The sequence below is a fragment of the Charadrius vociferus genome, unplaced genomic scaffold (genome assembly GCF_000708025.1).
Source record: "Charadrius vociferus isolate BGI_N301 unplaced genomic scaffold, ASM70802v2 scaffold312, whole genome shotgun sequence".
NCBI classification, from domain to species: Eukaryota; Metazoa; Chordata; class Aves; order Charadriiformes; family Charadriidae; genus Charadrius; species Charadrius vociferus.
The window spans coordinates 208,175-219,127 of NW_009647214.1; the positions used below are offsets into that span (position 1 = coordinate 208,175).

The 10,953-nt window shown below is 38.8% G+C and overlaps 1 protein-coding gene across 1 annotated transcript in view; it reads left to right on the forward strand.

Annotated features, from left to right (window-relative positions):
- SUPT3H (suppressor of Ty 3 homolog (S. cerevisiae)) overlaps positions 1–10,953 on the forward strand; it is a gene marked incomplete at its 5' end in the record, with an annotated part of 89,010 nt that overhangs the window by 75,004 nt on the left and 3,053 nt on the right. The window contains 4 exons of the mRNA XM_009895915.1: positions 5,046–5,121; positions 7,830–7,942; positions 9,139–9,246; positions 9,724–9,906. Of these exons, the coding sequence (XP_009894217.1) occupies positions 5,046–5,121; positions 7,830–7,942; positions 9,139–9,246; positions 9,724–9,906 (480 nt within the window). The remainder of the gene's footprint in view (positions 1–5,045; positions 5,122–7,829; positions 7,943–9,138; positions 9,247–9,723; positions 9,907–10,953) is intronic.

Below are 10,953 nucleotides of genomic sequence, written 5' to 3' on the forward strand. Positions count from 1 at the left end.
TCTTTCCCTTTTCTTTCCTTTCCCTTTTTAGCCTTCCTTTTTAGTTCTTCATGCTGAAAGAAAGATATAATGCAACACATTTTTGGGAGACTGAGCATACATTTACTGTGCCAGGTCCTATCTACTGCATCCTTCAGCATGTTCCAAGGAAAGCATGCAAAGTATTTTAACTGTGCTGTACGCCACATAACTCAGCTTCTTAACTGCTTAGAGTGACTTGTACTTCTATAGAGGGTATAAAAACTATATATTTTTTCATTCTTTTGATAAACCAGTGGGACAGTGTCATTGATATCATTTATTGTATCTGGTTTCAAGCTGAGACTGCTTCAAGGTGGCGTGTCATCAGGGGTTTCAGTGGTTCTTCCTGTAGGGAAGATTCCCAGCAAACTGGTTTTTGTACTGATGAAAGAGGACTTCAGCCCTGCTGGAGTGACGTGCTGCTCCTTCCCAGAACAGCGTTTGGAAAATTTCACTTGTATAAAATTGAAGTTGTTTCTTAGTTCAAACGTCCTGTCTCATTTCTTGCTTCCAAGAAAAAAAATCATTGAAAAATAAAGACTGTGAAGAAGAGCAAGTGGGTATTCTGTAGACTTAAAAGAAAGCATTACTTACAGGTTGTAGCGTTTTCACAAACTTTGTGACTTCCCCAACATTGAATACCGTTTGCTTTAGACTCCTTTGGCCTGGAGTAAAGGACTTCACGTTAATGTGCTCTCTCTTTCTTCTCCATTTTTATCCCATGTTACTGATTCATTTTGAGTTTATAAAATATACCTGAGAAACGTAGAGATAAGGGAACATTAAATTTTTCCAAAGCAGAGATAATGTAAGAGAAAAGAATTGCTGTTTATAATCTTGAGAAGTGAAGAGGAAAGATGATCTGCTGTTGTCTTCTGCTTTGCTGTTTCCTTAAAGATCATATACCTATGCTATCCATCTGTTTTTTTCTCCTACATTTGGTGGTTATTTATAGACTGTTCTAAAACTGGTAGGACTGATGAAATGGCTATCCTTATCCCTTGAACTGTGAGTTTCTATGCCATGATGTGGGTTTTCTTGCTGAAGTGTATTAGGAAGGAAATATAGTCCAGTTATTTATCATTAAAGTTATTTTATTTGGTGGAGTTTTAGACCATCACTCTAGAATCCACCTTTAATAAAAACTTCTTTTAGAGAGGAGAATTGAAGGGAGAAAGCAATTTTATTTCACAGATATGTAGGTAATTTTTCTACATAAAAAATATTAATACAGAGAAAAAGTAAGTGTAAATATACATTCAGTATATAAGAACAAAATTATGTCCAGTGTTTAGACACTAGCATTAACAATTGGTAGAGAGAAATGAAGTCCCTATAGGAAAAATCCCTCAGCAACACCTGTCTTTTAATAAAGCTTTGATTAGTATTTTTTTTGATTTCACTTGTTATGAAGAAACTTGCAATGCTTTGATAGTGAACATACTGTGAGGCGTATTGGCTAGCCTTTGCCAGCATGCATTTTCAGAGTTTTATAGTCTATTTGCTGAGTAGCCATTGCTAAACGATTTAATTTAACATAACTGCTCTTGGGATTAATCTGTTTTTGCAGTTTCCATATTACATTATGGGATGCCTGTAAAAGTTAATGTTAAAGTATCCTTGTCAAATGTCTAGATTTCTTTTTTCTTTGTCGTCTCAGGTAGGACTTTCAATTCCTGTTAGCATTTCACATCACTTTGCTTTCCTGTGCCTTCCTTGTTGTTGGCAAAGGGTTTAAAATCCCTGGGACTGATGGATGTGAAGAGTAATGGCAAACAGCTTGACATACAAGCGGCAACAGGTGAAAACTGCATATCCTGAGGATTGATACTGGGGCCCATATTATTCAATATCTTCATCAATAATGTGGACAAAAATGTGGGCAAAGACACAAAACGCACATTCTGCAAACCTGTTGATGATAGTCAATTGAGAGTGGCTGGCACACTGCTTGAGCAGCTTCAGTCCAGACAGGTCTTGAAAACATTGAGCTGAACCAACAGAAACTTCGCTGAGTTTCTGCATCTGGAACAGGGTAACCCCATGCATCGGTACAGGCTGGGTGCCAGCTGGCTGGGTAGCAGCCCTTCTGGGAGGAGCCCACGGGGCAATAATGAACATCAAGTTGAACATGAGTCAACGGTTTCGTCTCATCATATTAAAGTGAAACTCAGAGTTTTGCGGAAATGTGGCTGGCAGACTGAAGGAAGTTGTCACACCCTTCTACTTGGTGCTGTTGGGCCAAATCTGGAACACTTCATCCAGTTTTGGGTCCTTCAGTTCCATGGAAATGCTGAGAAACTGGAAGGGTTTAGCTGAAAGCTAATGAGAGCTGAGGGCCATGGAGCACATGGCCTATCAGAAGAGGCTGAGATAGATTACTTCATTTTACTAGTCTGCAGAAAAAGAGGGTGAGACTGAGATTAGACGGCAGCCTACTGAAGGACAGTTACAATGATGACAGAACCAAACTTTTCTTGGTAGTGCTGGGTAGAATAAAGAAGGTCAAGAACCACACATTGTTGCTTGGTGGTTTCAAGTAGGACATTAGAAATCTTTTTGAATAGTACAACACTGGAGCAGGTTACCCAGAGGAGACTAAAATCTCTGTCCTTGGAGGTTTTCAAGACTTGGCTAGAGAAAGCCATAGCTGACTTCATCTCGTGTTGGCAAGTCCTCTTTCAAGGTGGAGGTTGGGCTAGAGACCTCTAGAGGGAGGGTTGTTGGAGCGGGATGTCAAGCAACAGTTCTGGTAGCCTGCACATTTCCGTGTAAAACTTCAGGAAAAAATTGTCATATAGAACCTCAGTCTGTTTGATTACCCACCTAAAGTTAAATTATTTCAATATTACCTGGGAGTAGCCTACTAGTAATTTCTGACTGGCAAAGACACAAATGATTACAGAATTTAAACCATATTGCATACAAAGTTAGCATTTTAAATTATTTGAAGAAGTTGCGTCTTAATATGTGAAAAATTTAAACCCAAATTAGATGCCTTTCTAAAACATACAGTAAAATTACACAAGAAATTCTGGGACTGCCATTTCGAGGATGTATTATGTGAGAAGTGTCCTGTGCTATGCAGAAGTTCAGATTAGATGATCCTGGTGGTGCCTTCTGTCTTCAAAAGAAGGACTGAATTAATTCAGAGGCAAAACAGATCTCTGTTATGGTGATGCTAGATGAGGGTTGAAGTCACGGCATGTATTGTGAAAATTATTTTTAAAGGGTACAAAATCAATCTAGATTTACTTAATGTTGTGATGGAATGGATTAATGGAAAGTTTTTACTTATCTGAAATGGCAGCTCCACAAAATGTAGTCAAGATGCCAGAAGTGTACATAGGAGAACTGAAAAATGCCTGAGTAGAACAGTTTCTATCCTGGTGACTAAACCTGAAAATACAGTAGAAATGTTTGACTGGGTAGAGAAGAAAAGAAAGAAGGAATTTCCAGGTATGTTCCTGGACAGTTAGTGGTTTAGTTTACAACTAAATTGAACATGTTGACTGTCAACAAGATCTCATAAGTGATGGATTGGACTGTCATAGAAGAGTAACCTAAAAGGCAAAGAGTAGAGGAGGAACCTGTGTATCTGAAGTTTTTGTTTTGTTTTGTTATTTTCCTTATTTGAGAAACTGCTAAGGCCAAATGCTGGTTGTGTAGCCTGTCTCCAAATACACTTCTCAACCGCCCTTTCATTTTCCATTAAATCAACTTAAAGAACTCTGCAATTTCAATTTCATCAGATATAAAAGTGCTCGGGGTGTCAGAGCAAAATTTCTGTGTATGTGGTGTTTTTTTTCCTTGTTGTTTTTTTTCTCCTTGATGCAGACACACCTGTACTTTACCTTCTTTGTGCATGGTTTCTTGAGCTGGATGGACTCACTGCAGAAGTGAAGTCTCGGTGCCATCAGCCACTCCTGATACCACTTTGTATCCTTAGTTATGGTTCTGTTCTTACCAGGTGTAATGATTTATTCACTGACTTATTCTTTGGAAGATAGTTACATTCCTTTCCTTGATCTTTAAGACAATCTACTTTCTTTCTTTGAGAGACTTGAGTAAGCTGTCTGCTTCTGAAGAGGATAATCATTCTCTTTAATCTAACTGCTGCTTCCTGCCTCTGATACGTGAAGGATTTAATCTCTTCTAGAGACCAAATCCTTACCTTGTGAAAATCACCCCTGTTCTGTTGAAGCAAACAAAATTCAAGCACATGCTCAAACCTAACCATGAACTTCAGTGGTGCTTCAACCATGATTCAATTATGGCATCGTGTATACGTGGAGGGGAGGATGTGCATATTGTTTATGGTTTCAGATCTTGACTTTTTTGAGATGTACTCTTCTGGTTGACACTGGACTCTGTGTGAAATACACTCTTAAATACATTTTTTCTTGAACGAGCTCTAATTCAGTCTAATTTCCTTTCTTTTCCTGTAGGTGTTCAGAAAGTATAAAAAATCAGGCGTAGATTAACAGTGGGGAAAAAAAAATATGAACCAAACACATTTACCACTTAGTTATTACTGTGTATTGAGTGTGGGAAGTGGCATGTCAATGCTCCGCTCTCTCTGGTACATCCTCGATGTGATGGAATTGATTCATTTCACCACTGCTCATGCTCCCATTTTAAAAGCACACAGGTTCAGTTCTGCTCAGTGCAGAACACATTGGCCTCGCTCCGGGAGAACGTTTTACTTGTCTGGTCAACTGCGAACACGTAGGCAGACTGCTCACATGCTTCAGTTTAAATGTGCCCTCGTCACCGTCGTAGGTGAGCGGTGTGCAAGCTCATTTTTAAAATAAGAATCAACACGCTCCTCTGGGAAATCGAACTCGTGAGGCTAATAACCAATCTGCGGTTTATATTTCTGCATCTTGACTCCTTCAGTGCATATTTAATTTGGGAGGGTTAGTTCAAGGTTATGGCAGGGGCGCTTTGGTGCTATAATTTCTGTTGTGGAATGCAGTTCTTGTTGGAATAAGGTACATCATGTGCGTCTACTCTTTTGTCAGAGAGCAGAAAGACAAACACGAATGATGGACTCGGTCCAGTATGCAGAATTCTGTGAAAGTCGGCAACTGAGTTTTTGTAAGTATTATAATGGCTGCACTGTATTAAGATGTTCAATTATTATTTCATGTAATAGAGAACACAGCAGAACCTCATGTTTTTTGAAAGCACTTTTGTTTCGTCCGCAGTAATCAAACTTTAAATTCTTTGTCTACGTAGCTCCTGGGAACAGTTAATTTAGCATAGTTTCAGGCTGTCAGGCGGAGTGTTTTATTTGAATATTTACCAAGCTTCCTATATGCTCAAATACTATGCTGGTGGGGACGACAGGAAAGATAGAACTGGTAAAGAGTTAATGGATTAAAAGAACCATACTTGCCTGAAGTCTGTCATGGCTGCGTTACAGTCAACATATTAGTAAAGTTTCATGGTTGCAGGTTTTTCGGAATGCATCTAAAATTAGAGAAGAGCAGCAAGTTTTGCTTTTATTTCCCTATCCGCAGAGACACAAAGAACTCACTAAAGAGTCTTTTCTATTTTAAGCTGTAAGCTCCTGCTGTGGAATTTATTCAACATTAGCCAAATTCATCAGTATACGCCATTCCAACACTAATAACATGATGACAGAATTAGGGCTTTACTAGCACTGAAAACCAACTTACTAGAAGTACTTGTGGGCCACAACTATAATGAGCAGTAAATTAATGGGCTTGATCATGTAGCAAAACATCATTACAGAGGCGGTTAAGTGATGACTAAGGTTTTGGGTCAAATGTCAGAGAAAGTAAGGTGACGGAGCCAGTAAAAATCATGACAAAACAGCACATGATCCTACAACACAGACTTGAACACAATGGTGTCTTTAAACGAGAGACCTTATCTTGTTCTTCCTTTTAAATTCAAAGAAAGAGTGACTCATTTATGGCAAATAAATGACACATTTGAAATACTGTTCTGCATCAGCAAATGTCAGCAAATGTAGGAAAACATGTTTTGTAAGCATTTCTTTTCCTAATTCAATATGTTTGGTAAGCTTAGTTATAATTTGGCATCACACATCTGTGAGCCATTAGATAAATGATACTTCAGATTAGGGTGACTTTAGGAAATTAGAGGTTTGTGATAAAGTCATTTTTAAAACCCCAAAATTATAATCTGGAGACAGAACAAATAGAAATTTAAATTTGTGAAATAAAATTGAATGTTGCTGACCAGGGGATTGTGATCTATAAAAATATCTCAGTGGTATTTTCACAGTGTTTATAAGTGACTGTGCCTATACAGCTCTTTTTCATTGACATTTAATGTCATTAAAGAATAAGAGAATTACAGTGCTTAAAAAATACTAGCAAGAGAGCCTCATGAACAAATTCAATTGCATAATATGAACTCAACTAGACAGAACATACTAAAGGCCATGCGGACCTTTGTTCAAAACTGACACAAAGGCTATTTTTTGACTTAATTCCATTTTTACTAAAATAAAAGTATTGCTATGTTTAAAGTAGTAAACCCTTTTTATTGTAATATAAACTGGTGAAAACTGCGTTACAAGAGAATAAACCTGGAAGGGACTTCAAGAAGCCTGTTCTACCTATATATATATATATTCATACTTACAGCTCAACATATTTCTATGCAGTTTTAAAGACAGGTGAAAGAAAAGGCATATCAAAGGATCAAGTACTACAGGGTTACAAATTTAAATTCTAGGGATGTTTTGTGGTCCTGCTGTCACCTTCACACTTTTTCTCTTGCCTTTTTTTTCTTTTTTTTTTTTTTTTTTTGGCTTCAGCAATGCTGTGTAGCTTTTTCACTCCTAAATGGCTAAAAACTAGCCATTATTTACATCTGCTTTCTGTTTAATACCTGACTTCTCTTTAGCTTTTTAGTCCTCCTTGAAGACTGTCTGTGAAAGAGCTGTTTCAAATGATTCTCCCACCTTATATGTATTTCATTTTGGCTGTCCTGTCTTCACAAACAGCCCTCATTAAGACCTCTATATTACCAGCTCCGTCTGTCTAAGTCTCCATAGCTTTCTGTGATCAGCTTGTCCACCACTGACCTAAGTAAGGTCATCCTTTATTTTTCCTCCTTTTACTTTCTCAACAAATATCATGTTTCTTTGTCCCATATTTTTCTCTGTACTTTCCCCTATGTGAGCTCATCCATTAGCGGTGTGAAGTTCTCGTATGAATGTTGATCACTTGCAGATCCACATCTATCCTTATTTCTACATATCCAAAGCACATGTTAAAAACACTCATCTACAAATCATTTTGGCTAGCTTGTCAGCGCCTAGTCCCTGCATGGTTAACACAAGGACTTCCTAGTTCTTCTGTCCTTCATTTTTCTTCGCTATTGTTAATACAATTATATCATTTTATCTGGACTCAGATTTGTGCTGATTTCTTCTAGTGCTTTCTCTCATTCATCAAAGATGTGATGCAATCGTATTATTTCTTTCACAGTAATATGTTCAAAATCAGGTTTGTCCCGTCTGCAGTCCTTCGAGGTAGACCCTTCCTTGTTCTGAAATCTCCCGTGTGATTGATTAACTATGTGTTTTATTCTTTACTGCATGCTGCTTATGGGTCTCCAAAATGTCGTCTGTGAAATAAGTGTCTTTTCCTCACTAGTTTGATAATTCCTTCCTTGGCAAATCAAATCCCATTCACACTCATTGTTTCACATTTGCAGTATTTTCTAGGACTGGAAAAAATGCGTTATTTTGGCCTACCTGTTGTTAACTTTTCATTTTTTTCCCTTATAATTTGAACTGACAGCAAAGAAAGCATCCAAGTTTCGTGACTGGTTGGACTGTAGCAGTATGGAAATAAAGCCAAATGCAGTTGCAATGGAGATTTTGGCATATTTAGCATATGAGACCGTGGCACAGGTAAGGGAGTATACTGACTGACCTCTAGTTAAACAAAATGAATTAATTACTCTCGGATTTCAGAGTGTGGCCAGTAGGTCGAGGGAGGTCATTCTCCCCCTCTACTCGGCACTGGCGAGGCCACAACTGGAATACTGTGTCCAGTTTTGGGCTCCCCAGTTCAAGAAGGACAGGGAACTGCTGGAGAGAGTCCAGCGGAGGGCAACCAAGATGATTGAGGGATTGGAGCATCTCCCATGTGAGGAAAGGCTGAGAGAGCTGGGTCTCTAGCCTGGAGAAGAGAAGGCTGAGGGGAGACCTTATTATGGCATACAAGTATCTAAAGGGAGGGTTGAAGGAGGATGGAGCCAGACTCTTTTCAGTGGTTCCCAGTGACAGGACGAGGGGCAATGGGCACAAGTTGGAACATAGGAAGTTCCGTTCCAACACACGGAAAAACTTCTTTATGGTTTGGGTGACAGAGCAGTGGCACAGGCTGCCCAGGGAGGGTGTGGAGTCTCCTTCTCTGGAGATTTTCAAGACCCGCCTGGATGCAGTCCTGAGTGATGTGCTCTGGGCAATCCTGCTTTAGCAGGGGAGTTGGACTAGATGATCTCTAGAGGTCCCTTCCAACTCTGAAGATTCTGTGATTCTGTGATGTACTTCAGCCTCAGGTGGCTTGTAAGCCCCTTCAGAACCATGCAGCCACTGCTTCAGCTAATGAAGCTAATTGGATTCCTGTCTGTCTTTCAATTTACTGTGGGACAGATGCTTGCTATACCGTCTTCATCCATCTGATACACAAATAGGAATGTTTTATAATGGTTACAGAGGAGAGTGGAGTCCAGCACGAACTTTATTCAAGTCCAAATTGAAACCACATACTTTGCTATGTGACCTTTGGCAGTGTGCTGAGGCTCATTCAACCCCATTGCACAATTGGATTAAAAAGCAGGATTTCCTGGAAAACAAAATGTTACCTTAGTGCCAAGCTGAGCCCTCTTGGGTAGATAGATTACTCCGTATATTTACAGAAGTAGAAAAGAAAGGTTCCTTAGGCTGAAATATCTATGAATAATTTTGTTTTCAACTGGGAAACACTAAGAATAGTCTGCCTCAACCCACAACTCCTCTCACTCTTCATTGTTACGACGGCATTCATCATAAGTACCATGTCAGTAAACCTACCTGCTTATCGGCTGGTTTTACCCTTCCAGTTGGTGGACTTGGCCCTTTTGGTTAAGCAGGACATGGCTCCCAAAGCTGGTGACCCCTTCAGTCATGCCATATCTGCCACCTTCATACAGTATCACAACTCTACTGAGGTAAATCTTGCTTTTTCCCATATTACTTCATTTTCTGTTTTACTTTTACATGTATTTGGTAGCTTGTTGCTTTCAGATGTTATTGAATCTGGTATTGATACAGACTTCTGTTATGGAGTTTATTAACATTGAAGTTACGGATTTAGATGGAAAGATGTTAAATTCTAGCTCCAAATGTTGAATTCTTAGCAGCATCTGTATATTTAAATGTAAATCCTCTTTTCTTGCATGGAAATTCCTTTTCTCTGTATTGAAGGCTCTCTCTATTGCAGATTTGGAGGTTAAAATTGTCAACAGTGGCAAGTGCGTAAGTGCTGTATTGCGTGCATTGCTGTAATAGAGATGTTTTAGTAACCTCTAGAATGAGCAAACTGAATTTGGCATTGCATCTCTTCTAACAATAATTCTAGGAAGGCGTTTGTTTTTTTTTTTGGTGATTTGATTGTATAATTGCTATTTGCCATCTTGCTTTCATAGCCACATCTCTTAGGGCAATCTACGAGTGTGAAGACCAGTCTTGACTCTCCTGAAAACACACCACCTCCTACACCCACCCCCCCAGCAGGACAGCAACATCTGGGGAAAACCCCATCAGGAGCCCTGGGGAATGGTGGAATTGGACAGGACTCTACCAAATCCAAACAAAGGAAAAGAAAAAAGGTATTTGGTGCACAATCCTGAAAACAACAACAAAAAATCTTCAGGAAATAACCTGTCTCATTTTAAATATTAAATTTAAACTATATCACATATTAACTACCAATGTTATTGTAGGGCCAAATGAGTTTGGTGTTCTTTCTATCACAACTTGGCTAAAGCTTCGCAGTCATGTGTGCAAACTGAATTTTGTTGAGGTAACAACTGCTGCTTCTAAGATGAGCTGCTCCTCTACAGCCACAGCGGTAGACACCACCCCAAATAATCATCCCCTTCTCTGACAGTGGCAGCTAGCGTAGGTTTTGAGGGTCAAAACATAAGCAAAGTAGGCAAAGAGGTGGTTGTGATTTTCCTGCACCCAGCAGCATTAGGCATCTGCCTTCTTTGCCTAGAACAACTTTGCCTGACCTGCTTTATTTTTATGCTAGTTGGTTGCATTCAATCTAAATATTTGTTTACTGTGCATAAAATATGGACATCGTGTATTCAGAGTGTGAAATGTAAATATTACAATTCCTGTCTTCTGTTGCAAATGCTTGGTATTCTATCCGAGATGGATACACATACCTTAAAACCACAAGGGAAATAGATTTGATTAAATAAACTGGGTAGGAAGCACTGTGTTAGTCACTTAGGGCTTTTTTGAAAAAAATGTGATAGCGGTACTCATTTTGCTGCAAAGCAATAGAGTGACTTGTGATTTTCTTGTGTATGTTATTGTTCTACTAAAAAAAATACACATTTTTCACAGAGTTAAACCAGTGATTTTTACGACAGACAGAAAAAGATGTATTTTCTCCTAGTGTAATTGGTGCTGTAGATCATAGAATCAGAATGGTTTAGGTTGTTGCTGCAAAGCAATAGAGTGACTTGTGATTTTCTTGTGTATGTTATTGTTCTACTAAAAAAAATACACATTTTTCACAGAGTTAAACCAGTGATTTTTACGACAGACAGAAAAAGATGTATTTTCTCCTAGTGTAATTGGTGCTGTAGATCATAGAATCAGAATGGTTTAGGTTGGAAAGGACCTTGAAGATCATCGAGTTC